We start from the raw sequence: 23,221 nt of genomic DNA, 5'->3' as shown, positions 1-23,221 counted from the left end.
CTGATAATTGGGGGTCTGGTGCTAATGAGCTTAGCTTAAGTCCCTGCCCCTGGGAGCCAGCTCTGCCACTGCTTGGCCAGAGCAATGGTGTGGAGGGCTGGCAGATGGGAGGGCTGAGCAGGTAGGAATGCCAGCTGGGTCAGAACCCAGCTGGCATGTGTGCAGGTGGGCGTTGTTGATATGAACAGATCCTGGCAGCATCCTGTGCCTCTGGGAACCACTGCTCTGCTCCTGGCCACTAGGACTGCTCCCAGGTACCTTGTAGGGCGGCATCAAGTTGGGGGAAGGCACCAGAACAGCTCCCAGCTCTCTACTCCATCTTGACGGGGGAGGAGGAGGAGAGTGCAGCAAGTAGTTCCTCAAGCACTTACACCTTGATGTGTGCAGGTACAAAGGTCTCCTTTAGGTGCAATCTGTAAGGCAGGTGCAGAATTGTTTTTCACTGTGAGAACCACATGCAACCACAGGTCCCCAGGGACCAGTCCCTGCCCCTTCACTTGGGACCAGCATCCAAACTGTGGGCAGATCAAGGAGTGGGTCCTGACTGTGTTGGAAATGAATGGGGCTTTGGCACAGAAAGCTGTACAGTGGCAGCCATTGCTTCTGGGTTTGAACCTAGAGTTACGTACGTGAGAGCTGGAGACAGGCAGAGGAGGGACTGCATGTACTTGTTTTTACTAAGCACCACATCAGCATTGCCCCCTGCCATGCTTTGATAGTGGCCTTCACTTCTCCTGTGCCCTCACTCCATCTTCTTGCCCCACTGACAGATTTTTGCTGTAAACCTTCCTCCATGCATCCCAGTTCCAGTAATCCTGCAACTTCAGAGTTAATGATGAACACTGAGATGAACAGAACTGCCTTTGCGATGAAAACTTCAGCCTAGAGGATATATCAGAGGCAAGGGAAAGCTTAGTTAACACTGGACTATTGAAAGTCCTGCCAATGGTCTTTTTACCAGCACCAGCATCCCCAGTAACATATCTTGCCACAAGGATCCAGGCACTGCACAGCGACAGGCAGGAAATTGTATCTTCACAACGCAATCCTCGTTCTTGTTCTTTCCCAGCCAAGCAAGCATGACCATGGCAGGGAAGTTTCACTGACATGTAATTCATCATTTTTAGTGGTGGTGATTTTGATAACGATATTTTCCCCGTTGTTTTCTTGAAACTTCCCTGCTGCCTTAGCAAACTGAACAGTGTTTAGCTGGTATGGTTCAGCTAACATAATTCAGCCCCTTCCAATGGGAATCAGAGAAGAAGGAGCTTGTGAGTGACCGCAGAGAACCATAAACTTGAAATAGACCCCTTGCTCTGCTCTGTGGAGGCAGTCCAAGGATGGGCCCTATGGAAGGTTTCTGAGGAAGTATGGTAGTAGATTGCTTGGTAGTAGTGAGACACCAAATGAAGTGCCACATGGCCCAGGCAGCAAATGAATGAATTCCACAGCAGTGATTGTGAATTGAAGGATATCTTGGTGCAATGCCATGCTGTGTTTGCACAGGACCTGAGTGCACTAACGGGTGAATTGCATTCATTTTCTCCCTCCTGAAACTACTGCTTCTGACACAAAGTTGCTTCAGGACCTGTAGTTCAAATTGTCCCTACAGTCCCTCCCTTGGAGGATGCCAAGACTTCCCTTCAGGGAGAACTCAGGCTCCCGATTGCTGTTCTATACGAGGGATGGCAATTTTTAAACCAATACTGCATGAAGATCTCATGGAGCAACCGGGTGTAGATCTGTATAGAAAGAGGAGGAATAGGGTGTTAGATGATGGATACGATTCCCAGGTTTTCAGTTTCAGGATTTTCATAATACTATGGGTTCTTTCTCTGTGCAGCTGTCTCAGAGAAACACCATCCAAACCTTCATTCCTGTGAAGAAAATGGAGAAAGGCCTGTTGCTGGAGCACATCTTACCCAACCTGAAAGTGCCTCAGAGCTACGAAGTTCGCCTGACGCCCATCACCAGCTTTGGGGCTGGAGATATGGCTGCCCGCGTCATCCAGTACATGGAACGTAGGTGTCTCCTCCTTGGTCCTGCCTACAAGAGCGGGTCCGAGCCTCAGGCCTGGGGATGTGGGCATGCAGAGAGGTGTTCTTCTGTGACCCTTGGGTGGGTCTCTGTGCTGGGAGGAGTTCTGATGGCACAGCGCTATCACATTCTACTGTATTTTGGATGCTGCCATCAATGCAGAGCACTAGAGATCTCTGAAGGTCAGTCTCCACTCATCCTTCACTCAGCAGCTCTGACTCGCACTCTGCACCCTGTGGGCAGGAGATCCCCAAAACCCCAGTCAGGCCATGCTGCAACTCCCTGTGGTACAGTGGCTTATAATACAAGATAACCACTGGATGCTGTGTATTAGCCACACGCCCATAAAAGTAAGAGAATTTGAGGAGACTTGTTATTTCCAGAGCTGAATGCATGATTCCTGTCCTAACTAGCCACTCCTAAAGCTGTAGCTCTGTCCAATACCTTGAATCCCAGATTATCTCATTGGTATACATTGACCATACTTCTCTTCCCATCATCCAACAGCTCACAGCTCTCTCTATTCCCACAACTCTATGATTCCTTTATTCTGCAACAGGAGTTTGGACCCTCTATTTCAGCAGAAAGTACGGATCCTTTTCCTGTTAGGTTTGCTTGCCCCATGGACTGACAGCGTGTCCGGTGTCCCCAGCATGCACAGTGCATCAAATTGCTTTGATGTCCCTCTTAGATACCAAGCTTTGGTATCTAAGTGGGTGCTGTCCCACTGGGTGCTCCAGAAGGAAACTACTTGGGTTGCCAGAAGGGTTTCCCTATGATCCCAGGATCACCTCTTAGGTGGTGTTTTCTTAAGGTCTCTTGCTGCTTGGATCAGAGTGTCTGCATCTTTTTCCATCACCAAAACAGGCACCAAGCATTGCTTTTTCATGGGGATGCCGCCAGGAGACTTGTGCATTTGTGAGCTTTCTTGATGTGGTTGTTTTATTTTCAGACTTTGATTATGATTTGTGCTTTTGTTTTGACTTGTTTTTCTATTTCTTTTTCCAGCAATCAACTATCCAAATCCAACAGGTAAGCAACAAGACCTTTGTGTTAATGCTTTGAATGTAATGTACATTAATCAAGTGCCCCCGCAGATCAGGCAAGACAAGCAGCTGGAATACACAGCTGACTTTGTCAAATCTTTTTTCCCCAAAAGAGGATGAATTTGCATACACTAAAGCTTCCAATAAATATTGCCATTTGTTGTACCTTGAGATTTGCCAGGAGATTTATGCCAGAGACATGCCTCTCACTCACACCTGATATCTGTGACAGGGTAGATTGTAATCTTGAACACCTGCTCCCATGCCCCAGCACAAGCAATCTACTTCCAGTAAGCAGGTTACTAAATGTTCCCCAAAATATCTGTGTTTAGGAATATTCCCCATCCTCTTCTGACTAGCAATGATACCACTTGGTATCTCTGCAGGCTTGTATGGAGCAGTCTCTAGCTCAAATCTGTCTCTTCCTGCAAACTCTTTGAACACAGTCCCTTTCTTCTTACCCTTCAGTGTCATGACTGTTAACTTGCTTTTTTACCTTCTGGTTATTCTTGGCAAGATGCAGGCCCATCTGTATTGAGTATCCAGAGTTCCCATTGATTTTGAGAGCAGAATACACAATGTCTAAGAATGATGTTCTTTAACACCAACAAGACAGTGCCCATTGAGCATTATAGAGGAATTCTAGCTTGCTGTAAGTAGTGGAGTAATGATGCCCAGGGGATGCAACAAGGTCCTTCCAGTTTGATTGTAGGATGTAAGCCCAGGCAAAGCTCTTGGGCAGAGGTGGGCAGACTACTTGCTAGTGGCCCATAGAGAGCATGGGGCTGTTTCTCCATTTCCAGCTGCTGAGTCAATATTCAGTGTTTTTATGTATTATTCTATGTGTAGGTAAATGCTACTGATGCACTGCAGGGTACCAGTGTAGAGGAGAAACCAGGATTAGGTGATGGCAGAATCGGGATAGGGAGCTCTCTTGTTAAGGCAGCCACAAGGAGTTAATTCTTGGACGTTCACGCTCTGAGGATGGTTTGATGAACCATACTCTGCCTGAGAGTAGGAGCTTCTTAAACAGTCAGAGGGATTTTGTGGCTCTAGTTCCTGATTCCATTTTCTTTCTTTTCCTCACTTCCTGATCTACTTTAAATATTCTCCATAGAAGACTCATTGGGAAACACAGAGCATATTGCCAGGGACCTACTCTAGAATGTGTCTCTCAGTACTTGCTTGAGGAGGCAAGCGTCCCAGCCCACAAGTAGAAGTGACAAAATTTGGCCTTTTGCCACTTGCCTTTACACTGCATAAATCACTGGTAGACCCAGAGCAAGTTCAGTCCTAATTGTGTCAATCTCTTGGGGTCTTTGTAAATTGAGCCTTCAGATTGCCTGCCTGGGGTGCTTTGGTAGCTTGATTGAGTCCAGAACAACTGCAGGAAATTTGCCTATGGTGGAACATAACTCAGCCACACATGGTTTTCATGCAGTAAACCCAACACTTAGGATTTCCTCTTGATAAAAATTGCTCAGCCTCTAGTGGATATTGGGACCTCTGGGCCAGTTGTGAGGGCCTTGCCCGTGCATTCACACCTTGAGACTGACTGCCTAAAATCGGACCTACCATACTTGCTTTCAGATATGCCCTTTCCTTTCAGACCTGCTGCCAGTGAAATATGAGCCCAAAGGCTTTTAGCTCTTTCTTTGGACCACAGCTGAGTTCCCCAACTCTTCATCCTAAAAACATGGAAATTCCTCCTGCTACCTCTTCTTTTCATACTTCCCCTGCTACCACCACCCCCAGGGAAAAGTTCACACTAGGCTGCTGAGCCAAATTCTGGGAGCAAACATTGAAAGCTCTGGAGCAAAAGGCAAAGATTAGATGATTAATGCCTCTGGCAGCCTGATCCAAGGGCATGCACAATGGTGATTAATTTACAAATTCTGAGAGTTACTTAATACAATTACTTCTTCATGCATTTTCTCTCTCAGCCTAATAAGATGTTAATAACATTGGGGCAGGCATGCGTGTGGCATGGTTACAGAGCCAGGTATTGGGTTATAAAGGAAAAGCAAGGAAGAGCAGAGGAAGTGAACAAAAGACGTTGAGAATTTCAGATATTTAGAGGTTACCAGTAAGACTGACTCTTAAAAATCAGTTAATCTGGTTCTAAAAAGCAGAATTTGTATTTTAAAAACTAATTTAAGAATTATCTGAATTCTAAGATTCTACCTTAAAGTTCTCTTAGAAGAACTGATTGTTTTAATGTCATGACCACATTCCAGTGCTGAAGAATCTGCTCTGTCCTTACCTCCTCTGCAATTTTATTTGGATATAACATTTGCTTTCTGTGGAGTGCTGCCCCACAAGCCATTCCAGCTCCTCCTCTATGGGTGTTTTGGTTTCTCTTGTTTTATCAGATGTAACCTTGTAACCTTGATGAGATGTCATTAAGAAGTATATGGGATAGCTGGTTTATTTTTTTGTTGGCCAACCTGTCTTGCCCTTTCAGAGCAGCAACACTGTTTCTCACATACCTGCAGTCTGGCTGTGTGTGGTGCTGAAGCCATGATTTTGGGACCATGGGCAAGTACAGTGGGTGATGATCTGTGGTAGATGTTGGTTGTTGCAGATTAGCCTGGTTTGTTGCTTACCATCTATTGCTGGTGTGTCTGGTCTCTGATAATGCTCAGAGTTCAGAGGAATCCAAATTTGTTCAGGTAAGAACATGTGGGAATGAGATGTCAGCCTGTGTTTAGAGTTGGATTACTTGAGTTTGTGCCCATTCTTCAAGAATGTTTTGTAATGCAAAGGTTAAAAGAGATGACAGTTCCTTGTATCCTGGTGGCAAATAGGATGACTTAACCAGTTACAGCATTGTGAAAGTTTCTTCCATTACTGTGTGTAAAATCCCTAGAAAATTGCAATTGGAGAGACTGTTAAATATTCTTTCTTAGATCATGATGTACCTTGAGGTCTCAATACAGTTCTCATTGTCTTCATTTTCTAGATGGGGAAACTGATGTCCAGAAAATGATAGCCTATGGGTCACACAGCAGGTCTGCAACAGAGCTGGGGCTCAGAGCATGGTCCTTTATGCTCCAAGCCAGTGTCAGTTGTCACACCACAGCTAAATGATGAAGGCAATTTTATTCAAGTGCACTCCATCTGCTATTCACCCATAGTCTGCAGCTAGAATAGGATTATTATTTTTTGCTTTCGTCTGGCAGCCAGAATTTCAAAACCAGGGATGGCTCTCCCCTAAGGACTTGAAAGGAAAACCTCCATTATGTTTCTCTAGAAGGCAAAGCAACAAGAAATGCTAATAGCCACAGCAGAGTGTCTCTCCCCTGGGAATGCATGGAGGTGTCTGTAACTGAGAGCAAAAATCTCTGCACTCTGAGCTGCCACCACTGCAAAGCCTGCCAAGGAAATCTGCATATGGTGAAGACAGCACTAAATCCAGCTTTTGAGGAGCCAGCTCCCCTGCCACTTCCACCTTACTTGTAACAATCCAGAGAACAACTTCTATGTTCAGTATTTAAATCACTGCTTAAATTTTAAACAGGAAGCTTCTTTTACTCCTTGAGGATGAAGCAAGATTCCTGGCAAATGGCAAAAGTCTCCAAGAAAGTTTGCATCACACAGTCAGGGTCAAAAGTCAGATCACCTCTGTGGTCTTTGAGGTACAGCAGGTGATTTAAAGTGTTTTTTCTTGGCTCTATCTGCCAGGTTTGTCCTGGTGAACATTGTTGATAACCATCCAGAGGTGACATACTGGCAGTGTCCCAAACCACACTGAACATTTCGTAGTTATTCATGGCACCTCCACTGTAGCTCAGAGAAACCACAGAGCTTTGCTTTCTTGTGTCTTGTTTTATATCAAAGGACCAGGAGTTGGAGCGCTTGGGTTCTGTTTCCAGCTTAGACACTGCCTGCTGTGGCCTTAAATGTGTCTCTCTATACTTTGTGCATCTATTTTCCCACATGTAATGCAGAAGATACACAGAAAGAGGCATTGCTATGCAACAGAGAAATTAAGAAGCCTTGTTCATTAGTTGTTGCAAAGTGCCTGGAGCTCCCAAGCTAAGCAGAGGCGATGTGCTGGAGGTTCAAACTCCTGCACAGCAAGTGGTGTTGCACATAATATGGATCCTGTTGTGATTAAGCAACAGCATTGCTTGATCTGGGGTGCATGGGACCCTCCTCTATTTTAGGCGCTCTGCTAGAAGTGTTGCCTTCTGGAAGGAGCTGCATTTGAGTGAGAAGATAAAATGCACTCAGGGTCCTATTTGGGTGTTAAAAGAGTGTCCTGGTTCAGGGCAAATTTGGGAGAGAACCCCCAAAGGAGTTCCTCTAGAAAGCAGATTCAATCAGCCCTTCCCACCAACCGGTTCGGGAAAAAATATCTCCTTGAAGAAAAGTGGAAAAAACTGTTTATTAAACAAGAAAACCTAAACAATATTAAACAATAAAACTTCTTGCCACTCCAAAAGAGAGAAAAACTAAGAAAGATTCCCCCCGCCCCGGGCTGCAGCTTGGCTCATTCAGTCTCTTCTCAGTCCCTCCAGTGCTGGAAATGCCATGGCCGAGGCCCAGCCCGCTGGGCCACAGGTGCGAGCTGCTGGTGCTCTTCTGGGTGTTCAGTCCTGAGCAGGTTTGAGCAGGTCCAAAGAAAAGGAAAAGCCACAGTCCAGGGAACTTCTTTGCCTCAGCTAGCTAAAACTAACTAAAAGCAAAGGAGAGCTCTGTCTCGCTGTCTGTCCGTCCGCAGACAACACAGTCCAGGAGCAGGAATGTGGAGGAGTGAGTGCAGTTTCTGAAAACAAACTCTGCCCTTCCTCTCCCTCCCCTTCACTCCTGGAACAAGTCTTAAAGGTGCAAAACTTATTATTCAGCATAAACAGAACAGACGATTGGGGATAAAAGCATCATACAGTCAACCTGGGACAAAGAGCTCTCTATGGACTTTTGAATCAACTTCTCTGAGCAGTCTCATCCCATGTGTGTGGCTTCTTACAAATGAAGGGAGAGTAGTCCAACCAGGCCTCGGTGGTAAGTTTGGAATGCTGCCCTCAGGTCCTCTTGTCTTGCACAACTCTCTCTGATCTCCACCTGAGCTTGTGCTTTCTCCTTAATCTACCTTTCCTTTGATTTCTGTGCCTCCTCATTTGTGGTTTGCTCCCTCTCAATCAGTTGCCTGGCTGACCTCTGTGTTACAGCTTCCAACTCTGCTTTCCACCTGATACCCTGTTAAGGTAATTCTGTGTTGGAGAAAGATATCATCTTTCTTTGAAAGTCCGTGTTCTCAACAGGGTCAGAGCTGCAAACCACCCTGGTGCTTTTGCAAAAGGACAGTCATTGTGGATCCTGCTGTGTAAGATAATGCCATTCTGAGAGAAAATGTGTCTCTTTGAACTGCAGCTGGCAACCCATGAGCTGGAGTCATGCAGATGTTTTTGGTGCAGTGGAGAGAAACCAGGGGTATTACACCACCCAGCAACACCAGCAAGCTTGTGGGCCCCAGCATCTCCTTTGAGGACTACTGGGGATCTGGTACAGCCATGAACTCCCTTCTCTCAGCCAAAAGAGCTGAGGAAGGACCCTTCGGAGCTGCCTTCTGACTCTTTTCTCCTTCCATCTCTCTGTTCTGGGGATGAAAGAGGGCCCCTATACCACCTAGTTACCCTGTCTCAGACCCTGCAAGCATCTGTCCTGTCCTCTGTTCTCTTCTCCTTCAGCTCCAGATGCCATTCGGGCCCCTGTGTTAGGCACTGCAGAGCAGTGGCTAATTTGGATTTGGATGCTAATTAGAAATGAGCAGATTGAGTGGAAAGCACTTAGCCAGGGTTAATCAGCAGTTAAGTGGCCAGCCCAGACAAGCTCCCGATGGCTGTGCTCAGCCCAAAGGAGTGGGCATGCAGTGTTTCCTGATGAGTTTACTGATAACCTAGCTGCCCTAGGTTTTCAGGGCAGCTGAAAACTGCCCTGAAACTGCCTGTGAACCAGGCCCTTGGCTTGCCACACATTGTCCAACCTATGCTGGCAAAGACATTTTTGCAGGTTACCTCAGGAGGCTGCATCCTCTTTTATCACTGCTTTGATGGGATGCTGGAAAGAGATGGGCAGGAAGGAGGAACCCAGTTCCCTACCACAGGGGTGTGCAGACCTTTGATGTCTGTTTAGATTACAGTAATTTTCATTTCCAAATGGGAGGGGATCGGGAGGATGCTAGCCACCAGAAGATAGGGTAGCCACCAGAAGGTGCAGCATCTCAAAGCCAAGATTCTGTTCATTTCATGGGTAGTGTCTCTGTTACAAGAGAACAGATTTTTTTTGTGTATGGTAGATGTATGAAGCTCCTACCATCACATTGTGCTGCCTCTGTAGCTTTTGGCCCTGGCATTGCAGAAAACTTCCCTTGTGTGTCCCATCCTTGGCACCCAGCCTAGATGTTGAGGACCCTGCTCTGTCCTACGTGTCCTGCCAGAGTCACACATGCTAAGAGAAAAAGCCTCCTGCCCAGGAACCAGAACAAGTCATCACTGAAGATACAAGAATGCAGGAGCCCCAGGAGTCATTTGGGCTTCTCTTCATCTAGGCATGATAAATAACAGTGGGAGGTAAACCCCAAGAGGTTGAGTCTTAAACCAGCATGGTGTGGATGAGGTTCCTAGCACATTCCAAGCCCTTATCGAGAGCCTTGTTTTCTTTTGTGTGCGTGTTCTTTCATGGCTTCATCTTTTAGCACACCTCCTTGCTCTCACTTAAAAGCAGCAATTAAAGATATCTGTGTTTACCGTATCTACATCACTCACAAGGTCCAAGATCCCACTTCAAGTTCATTCTCCAGCTCTGGTTTCTGCCCAGGGACTTTCAAAATACATGGCAGTTTTCACATTGGTTCTTGGACCTTGTCGTGGCTTGACATGGAAGTGAATTTTTTTTCAGGAAGTTGGGTCAAACCAATCAGTGGTCAGGTTTGGATATTGGCACCTGGAGTGACCACTGAAAGTATGGACACGCCTCTGAGAACACAGGGGGTTAAAAGCAAGAACTCCCAGGAAAACTGTCTCTTTGGTTCCGGTCGTCAGAGAGTGCAGACTCTCCCCTGCCCAGCTACGGGCTGGGTGGGGGAGGGGAAGCCACGCGGCCTCGTCCAGGTAGGCCGAGGGGACTGAAGGTCTGGAACCGAGCCAGCTCCTGGACGGAAGGGTGGAAAGAAGCAGAGATGCCTTTGTTCCCCCCCTCAGAGAGAAAGAGACAGAGAGCCTGATGGCACCTGGAGATTTGCTGGCAGAGGAGAAGGAGAAAGGGGGGGATGATGCCCAGTGTGGGAGTTGAGAATGCTGGGCAGAGATTTCAGCCATTCAGGGAGTCTGAACTTTTAACCCTTTCCTGGGAAATGAGGGCTTTGTAAAATATTACTCCTCCTCGATTTGTAGTGGAAGAGAGACAGTCTGGGACCTAAAATGTTAGAAGAAGAAATTTTTAGGTGAGAGGAGATGATAGAGTAGCTTTTGGCTGGACTTTTCTTGTTAGCCATAGACTGAACCAAATTCTTCTGCAATAGAGACTGCATTTTAGGGGGATGCAGTGGTGACCCAAGGAGACCTGCTTCAGCTTCTAACGGCACAGGAATGGCAAGAACAGAGGAAAGCTGAGGAGGGAATGGTGATGCCCTCTGTCTTCAGGAAGAAGATGATCTCTGTTCCTGGACCCTTGGCCCCAGGGGAAAATGGGGGGACTGTGGTCCCAAGATGAGAAGCTGAACTGTTGTCTCTTTTGGTCCATGGCAAAGCATCCTTAAAGGAGCCCTATGGGTAGTCTGTCCATGCACGGTGGTGAGAGCACTGTGACATGGAAAGGAGAGTGTCACACTGGCAGATTTTCTACAGGCGGTTGCTGTGTGTGACATGAAAACACAGGAGGTGGCAACTGTGTTTCCTGGGGGGGTCTGTGGTGCAAGAGAGACTTCTCTCTCCCTTGACAGACTGAGTATTGATTATCTGAAGGGTGATAATTTGATCAGGAATCCCGGGTGATGTTTCATGGTGGTTGTTTTGGAAATTGGGAGGAGGAGGGGTGTTTTAGAGGGTCTTCATCCTGGATTTAGTGTGTGTGTCTTCTGTAGTAGTAGTTTAATAAAGTTTTTTTTCCCTTTGTTATTAAGCTTGGGCCTGCTCTGCTCTGTTCCTGTTAACATCTCACAGCATTTATTTAGGAAAGTGTATTTCCATAGGGGCGCTGGCATTGCGCCAGTGTCAAACCAGGACAGTCCTATTTTCTCTTTCTTTTTCACCTGCTTTATCCATCCCTCTCCTATTATGTCAGCAGTGTAAAGCAGGTTCTTGACCTTTGCTTTTGTGACTCAAAACTACCTTTTTAATACAAAGGTTACAATCTTCAGCCTGGTCATGTCCAATTCATTCCAATCTTTTCAAGTCCATATTGGGTTATGTCTATGCACGAGATTTTTCGTCTGTCTTGCAATATTGCTGTAGGGTGTAACTGTCTTGTGGTAGTAACAAAAGTGAGCCCTATTGCATGTATGGTTCATCCTACATAAAAATCTTTTACCTACATGTTTTATTTCGTTAGGGGAACCAGCATAAGCTGCAAAATCAAATGTGCCTTTTAGCTGGTGTAAATTAGATGTACTCTGGCTAAATGACATGTTTGTCGTGCTGAGCTGACCTCTTCTCCACAGCTGATTTTTTTTCATGTGTATCATAGTTTAGTTAAATACATAGCCTGAGGGGGGGGGGGTCATCTGCTGCTACTTTTTCCTCTCGCCTGGGGAAATTATTCTACCATCAAGTTGTTCTGATATAAAAACCCTTGTAGCCAGTTTGCCTTTGGTAATCTTTTTACCTTCCTCTACATTTGCTCCTTCAGATCTCTCAGAGGATCTCTTTAGCCATAAGAACTTTTTTCCATTTTGTCAGACCATCACATTTATCAGCCTGGATTAACACTTCTGTAGTAACACTGATCACTGATGTATTATGGGTAGTGATAGGAAAAGGGAGAACATTTTTAAATAAAAGAGGGCACATCTAGATTAGATTTTAAGAGTAAATTCCTTACTCAGAGAATGGTGAGGCACTGGAACAGGCTGCCCAGAGATGTTATGGGTGCCCTATCTCTGGAAGTGTTCTAGGTCAGGTTGGATGGGGCCCTGGGCAACCTGATCTAGTAAATGGCAATGGGTTTGGAACTGATGTTGGGTTTGGAATGGACTTTGAGGCTGCTTCCAACTCAAGCCATTCTGTGATTTCTATAATTTCTTTGATGTATTCCTTTTCAGCCTCCTCCGAAGTCAGGGGCTGCCTATCTGCCTCTGGCTTGACACAGAACCTCAGTGGTGACACAGCACTGCTGTGAGCACCCAGGCAGCTTGGAGAGGGTGTTTGAAAAGCAGCAGCTGAGCAGCCCCTTCCCTTCCCATCCCCACAGATAACACCTGCCGCTTTGAGGATGAGAAGATCTGTGGCTTCGTGCAGGACAAGATGGACAACTTTGACTGGACCCGGCAGAATGCCCTGACCCAGAACCCCAAGCGCACCGTCAACACAGGCCCCCCCACGGACATCAGCGGTACGCCAGAGGGTAGGCTCAAGTCTGGGTTTCTTTTGGCTTGGCAGGGGAGGGGAGGTGCACACCATCTCTTGTCAGGAATCTTACAGCTCTGGGAGCTGATGGAAGGCTGATCTGCTTTGTACTTCACATGGGGTGCAGGGAGCAGGCAGCTAATTTGCATGTTACTGACTGGAATTAAACACACAATTAAAACACCCACAACTTTGTTGGAGGGAATAGTGTGAGCATTAGTTCTTGTTGTCAGCTAATTGCCTGATGCTTAATGCTCTTGCAGTGTCTGATGCTTGTTTTGAAGAAAAAAAATGGATGAACAAGTAGGAGAATATCTCTAATACCTAGAAATGGCCCTGTAGGTTTTAGCAAGCTGTTTCCTCAAAGAAATTTTCAGGGAGGCAGACAGATCTCCTTAGTACCAAGCACAGAAGCATGAGAGACCAGATAAGAGCTGCCTGTGGGGCAGGAGGAAGCTTCACCTATAGCTGGAGGAGACTGGTGTTATGTAGTGCTCACCCTAGCTGTGTGTAGAGCACATGCTACCAGTTTAAGTGGATACTACATCACTCTTTATGTAATAGGAAAAGTAAATTTCTATGCAAACACATATCTTTGAACTCAGGAAAAAATGGGAAACATCCAATGGACGGCTAAGGAAATGTTTTCTCCCATTATTGTTCAGTACACCACACACTGATTAAGCATTGAAAATGACGTTAACAAATTAAATGGCTAATCTCTTCCTCCCTGGGCTGTTAACAACTGCTTTGGTATTGTTCTCTTTAGACAACAATATTGTTCATGCTAGATGTACCGAACCCTCTCTTCCTCTGCTTGAGGCAGAGAAATTAGTCTGTAATGGTTTCTCTTTCTGGTGTTCTCCTTGCACAGTGCAGTCAGCTCTGAGATTCTTTGTGCACCCAGACAGATGTGCATGTGCAGGGGTCCACCTGCTACATGTGGTCACAGCAGGTCTGCAGATGCCTGTCTCTCCCGCGCTTCCCTAAATACAGCTGAGGCAGGGGAGGCACTGCTGATAGCCTGCAAGTGTCTCTGTCTGGGATCACAGTGGGCGCAGAGCAGTTGGGCAGAGCAAGGCCATGTCTCCCAGAGAAGAGATGGGCTCCCAGCCACACTGGCATCATTTAGAGGAAGGGAGAGCCAGTGCATGCTACCTTTGCCCACCTTTCCCTCTCATTCTGCAGGTTATTACATGTTCATCGAGGCGTCGCGGCCCCGGGTGACAGGAGACAAAGCCCGGCTCATCAGCCCCCTCTACAATATCACTGCCAAGTATTACTGTGTCTCCTTCTACTACCACATGTATGGGAAGCACATTGGTGAGTCCCCTCTGGGGAAGGGTAAACTCAGCCTCATGTGGGCTCTTGGGGAAAATCTCCAGCCTCTTGCCCCAGCAGCTGTGCCTGCGACCAGCAGTTCCAGAGGGTGGGAGTCCTACTTCAGTATTCCAAGCAGTAGGGTGGGCTACTGCACTCAAATACTTGTCCCATAGTCCAGCAGTGTCAGGGTTGCGAAGCTGTCACAGCCTATCCTTGGGGCAGCACCTTACAGTCAGTCTGTCCATTGGACAGGAGAAGAGGGTGAAGGGGCTTTGTGAACCAGAGAGCTCTGCGGTGGCCACAGCTACATTGGGGTGTGCAGGATGTGTGTTCCCCCAGAGCAGGGGCTGCCTGCTCTGCCTGGCTCCCTCCTCTCGTTGCTGTAAGCCTCAAGTGTAGCGAGCACCACAGAAGCGCCTGGCACACTAATGAGTTTCCATATCCAGTCAAGGAACAACTGCTAATTCGTCACCTCTTGATTATAATTTCATTAATTTGAATAATAGATGCACTCTTTGCACAGCACATGGGGTTATTAATCACCTGCTGGACTAGAGCCTGACTGAAAAATCAGGGCCCAGGCAGGAATGTATCCGCCCTTCAATAAGCAGGGTTAATTAACCTCTCTCTGCTCAGTACTGCAGATGTCATTGGGAGGGAACATGCTCCTGACTCTGGCCACATCTCTGTGCACATGTGGCACTGGAAAATCTGGGCAAGGCTGAAACCCTGACACCATGAGTGTCGAGGCTAGGAGCTGGGCTGCAGTTCACTGAGCAGGTCTCCACTTGTGTCTGTGTTTTGAGGGTTCATATTTGCTCTCTGCACTTGGAACTGGGCTAGGTCAGAGGTGTTTTCAGACACCTGGATTCCCCCCTGGAGACAGGCTGCTCCATGTTGTAGTCATGCCAGTGGTGGCAGCTTGCTCAGGCAGAGCACTGTTAGTGTTGGCTCACACCAGATTTTCCTGGAGCTGCTGGTCCTGCTTAGCTGACAGAGTCCAGCTGCTAATGCTGTCTGGCAAGCTCGTGTTCCCTGCAGCTGGCCCTTACGGTAAGTCAGCTCTGCTGCCTGATTCCTGCTCATCTTCTCCTGGAGGCTAGGAAAGGGGTCTCATTCTTTGATGAAGAGTGGTCTAGATCGGTGGGAGATTGGCACAAAAAAGTGGAGGGAAGAGGCCTCTCTTGCTTTTTTTCTTGTGTCAGATTCCCACGTTCATTTCACAGGTAAAGTAAAAGCTCATCAACATTTTCTTGATTTTGAAAAAGAGCTCGGTTTAACTGTTCTTTCTTGCTGGTCTGTTTGGAGATAGGGTGGATTCGACATGCCAGAGAATCAATTCATTACAAGTTTGTTTTTTTCTTTTAGCATTTTAACTCTTTGCTGATTTGCTCTACCCACAAATTACCCAAAAGTGATGGTGACTCCTGAGACCTAAGAAAGCCTCTAAGTGCCATTTTCTGTTCCTCAACTTCAGACACCTTTTATATATTTTGTTTTTCCCCTTCATACCCAATGTTATGGGCCCTGTTTGATCCCTGTTTTTCCTCTTGTTGTACAGAGGCTGATAAATTTCTGTGAGGTGGATAGACTCTTTAATGCCATGTGATTTCCATGGTGGGTGCTGCTGAGCTGAGAGCAAATTTTAAAATCAGACTGATTAGGCAGAGATTGAAAGAAAATGAAATGAGAAAAAAGTTCTTTTTCTCTTGGCCTGTGGAATACATGACTTGATCCAGCAAACCCACCATATATCTGCCTGCAAATTGAAACTCAGTGCCTTGATACCAGGTTTGATGCCCTTATTGGCTGAAGTCCTCTCTGAGTTCTTAGGGCAAAACAAGTTTATTCAGCTCTTCTTCTTCAGCCCTGGGTTAGAGGAGTGTGTAGGACTCAGTAGGACTTCTCCTGTGAAATGAGGAGACAGACCCTGCCCTCCCATCCATCTCACATGTGCAACAATGTGAAGGCAAAGATGGGGTTGCTGCAGTCCTGAGCCATGCCTTGCTTCCCAAAGACCCACCTACCCCTGACGCCTGCAGTCACGGCCACAAGCCCTGGCTCACCTAGTGCCAGCGCAGTCCTGCCAAGCCAGGTGCCAGCAAGAGTGTATCAGATTGCTCCTGTCAGCAGAAAATGCCAGCAAGAGGGTGTCTCCCACCCCAAGCCTCTTCTAGCAACTCCAGCTCAATTGTGGAGCAAACTGAAGCTCTGTCACTACAAAAAGTAGCCATATAAAATTCCGACATTTATTTATTTTTTTAATAACTCTTTTATTACCTTTTTTTTCCCCCACTACAGAACTTGAAAGCTGGTTTATCTCACAATTTGACTATAAAATATCTGCAGCCATCCAGGCAAATCTTCCCTGGGAGAGTTCCCAGACACTACTCGTTTATAATAGATATGACGAACGAGAGAAGCAGAATACAAATGCACTGGTGGTAGCCATGATATAAAATATTCAGTGACTAGCAGAGCAGGACGCTGTTGAATATCTCCCAGCTGATGAGAGAGCAGGAAGAAGGGGAGCTCCCTGGAGACAATCCCTGTTCTTCTGAAGTTATTTGGTCATCTGTTTTTCTTCCTCTGGCCCCCTCTGTAGCAAGCATTCACATTGCCCTATGATCCTGCCAGCCCCAGCAAAAAAATCAGGGGGAGGGGAAGAAAAGAAATCCTGTTTCCACCAGGCATTCAAGAACAAGAGTGTCTTACTGCAGCTGGTGTAGAAATGTCAAATGAGGCTCAGTTGGTTGGAGCCTGGTGCTAATGATGCCATCGTCGTGGCATCAATCCCTGTATGGATCATTCACTTAGGAGTTGGGCTTGATGATCCTTGTGGATCCCTTCCCACTCAGAATATTCTGCATTTCTGAGGAATTGCTTGCTTTCTTCAGGGGAAGAAACTAGCCATGGCAGCTAGCAACTATTTGCCAAGTTCAAAAAGCCTCTTTGTCAGGTTGGCTGGGAGCAAATCCTCAAGTCCTTGCTTCAGCCATCAGACTCCTATTCCTCCCTTTCTAGGGGCTGCCTGAGAGGGGGATGCTTTAAGAGGACAGTTTCCCTGACAGTCTAGTTCCACCACAGTCCCCTGCCATCTTTCTCTCATGCCTCCTAACTCAGTGGTAGCCAGGTTATGATCTGTGCAGCCTCCTGCTCACTGCTGGATGCTCCTGCAAGCAAGACATGTCTTCATGAAGAGATGTCAGCTCGCAAGATGAAGGTTGCTGAGAGAGACATGGAAATTTCAGCCACTGAATGGAGAGTTAAGGGTGTGATTGTTCCAGTGGTGACACAGACCTTATCTGACCACCTCAGCTAAGTCTGGTCTGTGTATAATCAGGATGGGAAGCTTCCAATAAAATATAAAGTATTCATTGCTTTCTACAGCTTCTTGAGGAGGGAAACGGGGTAAAAAGTACCAATCCATGGTATGCAGTGACAAGATGCATGGGAATGGTTCGAAATTGCACCCGGGGAGGATCAAATTTCTTTATTGAAAGGGTGGTCAGACACTGGAATTGGCTTCCTAGAGAGATAATGAAAGTGGTCAGGCAGTTGGTGGTTGTAGGTCCTTTTCAACTTTTCTTTCCCTTCATTTCACTTTTCTTTTTTTTTTTTTTTTTTCTCTTTTACTTTATTCTAAGATCCCATAAGGAACAGTGATGGGGACTGATTGAGAAGGATTTTGGTTCTGAGTCACTGGAAACAATGAGACCTGATCAGATCACTTGCCACAGCATCTGAGTTCAAGAAAGCCATGGCTGTTTCACAGAGGGAATTGCGTTGTGGGCAGGCCACTTACACAGGCAGTGTCACCTCTGAAGCCCTCCTGCTGAGGAGGAATCACAGGTCTGGAAGGCCTGTCAAACTGAATTGCTTCTTTACTTCTTCAACTCAGATCAGACAATCAGTGCAAAGGTGTGTCTAAAAGTCCATGGTGGATGACCACACGTAGGAGCCAGCGAGTGCCATGTGGCTTTGACTTGTTTCTGACAAGTCATGTTAGTCAGAGCTGTCAGGTCACACAGATTGACTGGTTATGTTAATGAAAAAGCAGCTTGAACCACAAAGGCATCATTTTTGTGAGATTCAACATCATAGCTCCCTTATTCCTACCCAAACTTTGTTTATGAACACAGCACCCTGCCACTGCACAGTAGCACAGGTGGCACCCTGGAGATAGCTGTGTTCTTTTGGATACATGAAGTTTGCCTTATATAGAAATGTGTCGTTCATTAAACCCATGCCATTATCTCCACTGCAATTACTCTACACAATAGGGATTACATCACTGGATTGACTGGGGGGAGGCTGATTTTCCTGATGAGTATGATTCACTTCCCTCTAGGTTCTTGAAAACAAGTTGCAGTTAGAGTTAAGTGAAGAGTTTGTAATGAAAAAGTGTATTCAGTTTTTTTAATACTCATTCTTTTTCCACTTATTCAGATGTGGTTTTGGCCATCAATAAATACGTATTTGACTAATGATCTGTTAAGAGATCCAGCACCTTCCTGTGGGCTGCGGTATGGACCCTTTGGATAGATTCTGGTCTCTTCTAGTAGTATCTGCATGGGTTTTTTGTGAGGTTAGTCAAATACCATGATAATGAGCAAGGATTTTAAATACCTAGCAAGAAGACCACGTATTTGTAAAGTGTCATTCAACCTCTGTAAGTTCAATACAGTAGCTCTGAACCAAAGACAGATGAAGTCATTGTTTCTCTAAAGAATTCTGTGAACTTTGGATTAGAGGCATAAATTTAAAGATTATTAAGACCCAATGGTACTGATACATCATCTAATCAAACTTTCTGCATAACCAAGGGCAGAGAATTCCCTTCAGTTACTTTTGCTGGAGCCCAGTAAATACTATGTGTCTATACTTTCATTAGATATTTACTTATAAAGAGCACCAATGACATGTTTGATATGTAGGATTGGATCATCCCTGAGCCAAAGAGCTTAGCATCTAAAGAAGAAGACATGGAGACGAGGGAAAGGTGTTCAGATGTGGATTGGCTACATGTCATTTTCATTCCACAAATATTGTGTCTTCATGTTGATGCAGGCATTCCATTTAGTACCTTGAATGTGGGTTCACTGATCCCTGCCTTTCCTTGCCCCTCACTAAAAGGGCATCACTGAATCAAGTTCCCAGTGCAGATAGGCACTGAAATGTTACCTTCTTCAAAAACCCTCTTCTGTTTTACCAGTTGAACATCTGACTACTTTCCTGCTGGGGGTTTTGTTGGGAAGGCTGTTAGAGCACAGATTGCTGTCACCCATTCATTTGCAGATGCCCTGAATCCCCACAGATTTTCTTTGCCTGATCACCTGATTGGAGACAGTTATTCCTCTGATGGACATTTGCTGTGATCCCCCCTCCCTTCATTCAGCAGAACATCTTTCCATTCAGACTTTAATCATAGCAGCAGCCTTGTGTGAAGTTGAGGAGCTGTAAAGACACACTGCAACCTGATCATCTCCTGAGACATCAGATGTTGCATCAATTATTCAGACTCTGAAATTGATATATACAAAACTTAACAGACACTGAAGAGGAAACAGAGACTCTCAGAGCATATCCGGCTACTTCTTTAGCACTCCCTTGTCACTCTTCTATTCTCTCCATAGACCATTGATCATTTCACTGTTGGTCATTCCAGGTGCACATCTGGACAACCCCCTGGGTGTTCTGACAGGGTAAAGGCTATGGGGACAGAGTGCAAACTATGATACACTACTTGTGCATCCATCCCTATCTGTACTTGAACTTCAACCAGACATGATTTTGTAATGTATGGAAATGCATCCCTAAAAATCAAAGAAATGCTCAACAAGTGTCAGTGACTGCCATCACTTCTAGGAATGACTTCCTCTCCCAAACAGAGCTCTGCAAGGATGACAGGCACCCCAACACTTGAAGGAGTTTGCAGTTGCAGGTTTGGAGTCTCCCTCTCTGCTAGTTGCCTTGAAGTTTTGTGGTGCAAAACCACAAGGCATGAAGTGGGAAAAGTCTTTTGCTATAATGCATCCTATAAATGCATCCCAGCTATAATGAGCTCAAAGCTGGGAGCACAGCCTGTTCTAACAAACAGCCTTCCTGCAGCAAATCACTTCCAAGGCCTGAAGCATTCATCCTCTCACATCTCCCTGGGTCAGGCAGAGGATGAGGCCAGAGAACAGCTTTTGAGTGATGTCCTCAGTTCAGCAGGAAGAATATGTGATCTCAGCTGCTCCTTCCTGCTGTCTCACTGGCTTCAGCACTGCAGTAAAACAGCCCATCTGCTCCAAGCCCTGCAGCCGTGCAGCTGCTGTGCTTGGCTCCCGGGACTGAGACACCACGGACAGGGTGATGATGGGGAAATAGGAAAATTGTTAATAGGGATAAAGAAGAGACAGGCAAAATTTTCCTCAGCATAAGTACATCTGTATCTGCAGGGTTTTTGTCAGCAGCCCTTTCACACACATCTTTTGTATTTTGGGGGCTCTGGGAGGCTCCCTCCTCTCTTGCTGAGGTCTTTGCAAAGCCTGCAGAAGGGAGACAGGCAGAGTCCCCTGTCTGGTTGTTGTGCTCTTTTAAACCTGGCAATGTCTATGAAGCAGACTTTGTTTCAGCTCATCGGAGAGTGCTGAGCACAGTGCGTGCTCCCAGCCTGAGAGCTGAGCACATGAATTCCGTAAAGGACCCAGCTGTCTCTGGTGCCAAAGATCAAAGGGGCTGTTATCAAAGCTGGGAGGATAGAGAGCATTGCCTGAAGGTATCTGGGCATGTCATGAAACAGAGGGTGAACAAGGAGCAAACAGACCTCACAAATGAGCTATGGTTCACTCTGCTTCCTGAGCCTGCAAAATTAGTGGGAAAAGTTGCCTATATGTGAACTCCTTCTTGCTAGGTTTATCTGTCTTAGTAGACAGACAAGTGATTGCTAAGGAAGGCAGAAGCCTCTCTTGAAATGGAAAATGTAAACACCCTCCCTCCGATTTTATTATAATTTTGAAACTAAGGGGCTCTCAGGCAAAGATATGGGACTTGGAATAACAGTTCTTTCTTAGGAAAAATAATAAAGGAAAAAACAAATAAAAATGCAGTAATACAAAAGAATACTGACAGAGTCAGAATACAGCCTGACACCCTATTGGTCAGGGTGTTGGCAGCAGTCCATTAAATGGTGTCTGCAGTCCTCCTGCAGTGACAGATGTGGTTCTGTTGAAGCAGTGATCCTGTAGAAGGGTGTAGTTTTCCTCTGAAAGTCCACTGGTGGTGTAGATGGGCCTGGTCTTCCTCGGGGAATGCAGTAAAAAAGGCTGCTCCTCTGGGGATCCAGTGGAAAAAGGCTGCTCTGGTCTTCCAAATCTCAGATTATATCCAGGTAGGAATGCTTGGCTCCTGCCCCTGCGTGGAGCGTCTCACAGTGGGATGATGTAATTTTATCAGTCATACAGTGAGACTCAATGGCCCATTAACAGAAGATCTCTCCCCAGAGGGAAGATGGGTCTGGAAGAGATAAAGAAAACTGCCCCACCTTGTTTTAACAGCTAGCCCAATTAACAGAAGATAACTGCCCCACCTCCAACAGATGGCAATAGAACACACATCCCCAGCCACATCTTGCATTTGCAACCTAAGACATTATCATACTCTTATTTTAATGGTTGGACTTGATATTAAAGGTCTTTTCCAATGTAAACAATTCTGTGATTTTCCCCCAGGCTGGCCTCTCCTGTCTAAAGTAGTGTCCAGCATTTCTGGGGACCAGCAGCTGGGAAAGAAGGAAGGAACTGCCCCATCAGCATCCTCCCATCCTGCTTGCCAGCAGCTGCACAGAGAAATTAAGGAGAGCATCCATTTTCCTACCCAGCACCTGGGGCTCCCCCTGCCCTGCCTGGAGCTGAGTCACCAGCAGCACTGGGCTCCTACACAGTCATGCCTCCAATAAGTGACCAGCTCTGAACCTGAGTACCTGAGTACCCTCCATTGTGTCTTCCCTCTATTTTGTTCTAGCTGCATATAAGATGGGCCTTTGTTCTTCTGAGATAGCATACATTTAACATTATGGAGAATGGAGATCTTTTTTCTCTCTCTTTTGAATTTCTTAAACAACATCCTGTTGTCCACACATAGAAAGCCTATTACTGGTTACAAACAGCCTCTTGGGGAGTTTTCCATGAAAAGGGGTGCCAGGATTTTCTATAAACACAGTATCAAAGATGGAAGTCTAGTATCATTCATCTTCCTATGCTAACAGTTTCTCTAATTAGACTGGTGGATCAAATGAGCAAAGGAGCTCAAGCATAGCTCCATTGTGAGTCTGCTCCTGCCATATCACCATCTGCTCTCTATGTACACTGACAGGTGGGGATATGCTGGAGAGAAGGAGCTATAGCTGTAGCTTGCCTGCCTTCCTCCCATAATTCCCCGTCATGAGACAGTCATGACAATACCACTGCACTTACCCCACTGTCTGCAGGGCCTTGGTCCCCCCAGCCCAGTGTGTCTCTCCAGGAGCCCAGCCATATGTCTGCTTTGCCTTTTTAGAGTGTTGTTGCTTCTCTGCTGGTACATTCCCTCCATCCCGAAGTTCCTGTACATGCCAGACTGCTCAGATAGGTAGTGATGGATCATAGATCAATCTGTGCAATTGGCTTTGCCATGTCAGGGAATATAGCTTCAAGCTCAGCCTCATTTGATGATGGTTTAGGAGGTCAGAGGTGGAAATGTGTTTGTTTCTTTGGGTTTTTGAAACCCACAGTTAAGTCCAAAGAAAATTCCCTGTAGCCATATATAAGTAATTTTCACAGGTTTGCTGTAGGGGAAACATTGCCAATCAAAACTTACTTTATTGCTGTTTATATCCCCAGAAAGTCCTAGACACAGCAGGAAACAGGAGGCTTTGATTCCCCTGATTCCTTTCTCCGTAGCCTCCCTACTGAACCGGAGCATGGAGTGTCCCACAGCAATCAGCTGTCAGCACAGGCTGAACATTCTCTATGCCCCAATGCAGATGCCTTGTGAGTAGAGGTGGGATCATGGTGCATTCCAAACTCTGACCAGGATGAGCTCTCTGAACCCTTCTGCTCTGAAGTTAGTGAAGCAGTGGCTGCAGAAACAGGTCTGTGTAGTGACCCTATGACTGGACAGAGGGGACCCTGCACACCAAGCTGAGAACAGTGAAAGACATGTAGAAATAAAAGTTCCCTGTAGTCAGAAGTGGAAAGCAGCCCAGAGGCTTTAATTGTCTTATTC

At 46.2% G+C, this 23,221-nt stretch overlaps 1 protein-coding gene across 1 annotated transcript in view; it reads left to right on the top strand.

The window, feature by feature from the left end:
• Positions 1 to 23,221, top strand: part of MDGA1 (MAM domain containing glycosylphosphatidylinositol anchor 1) — a 142,736-nt gene that overhangs the window by 111,369 nt on the left and 8,146 nt on the right. The window contains exons 11-14 of the mRNA XM_053974235.1: positions 1,844 to 2,021; positions 3,046 to 3,069; positions 12,495 to 12,647; positions 13,838 to 13,972. Of these exons, the coding sequence (XP_053830210.1) occupies positions 1,844 to 2,021; positions 3,046 to 3,069; positions 12,495 to 12,647; positions 13,838 to 13,972 (490 nt within the window). The remainder of the gene's footprint in view (positions 1 to 1,843; positions 2,022 to 3,045; positions 3,070 to 12,494; positions 12,648 to 13,837; positions 13,973 to 23,221) is intronic.

Source organism: Vidua macroura, chromosome 3 (genome assembly GCF_024509145.1).
Source record: "Vidua macroura isolate BioBank_ID:100142 chromosome 3, ASM2450914v1, whole genome shotgun sequence".
NCBI lineage: Eukaryota > Metazoa > Chordata > Aves > Passeriformes > Viduidae > Vidua > Vidua macroura.
Note: the sequence above shows the minus strand (reverse complement) of the source record. Positions and strands in the feature narration are given on the sequence as shown.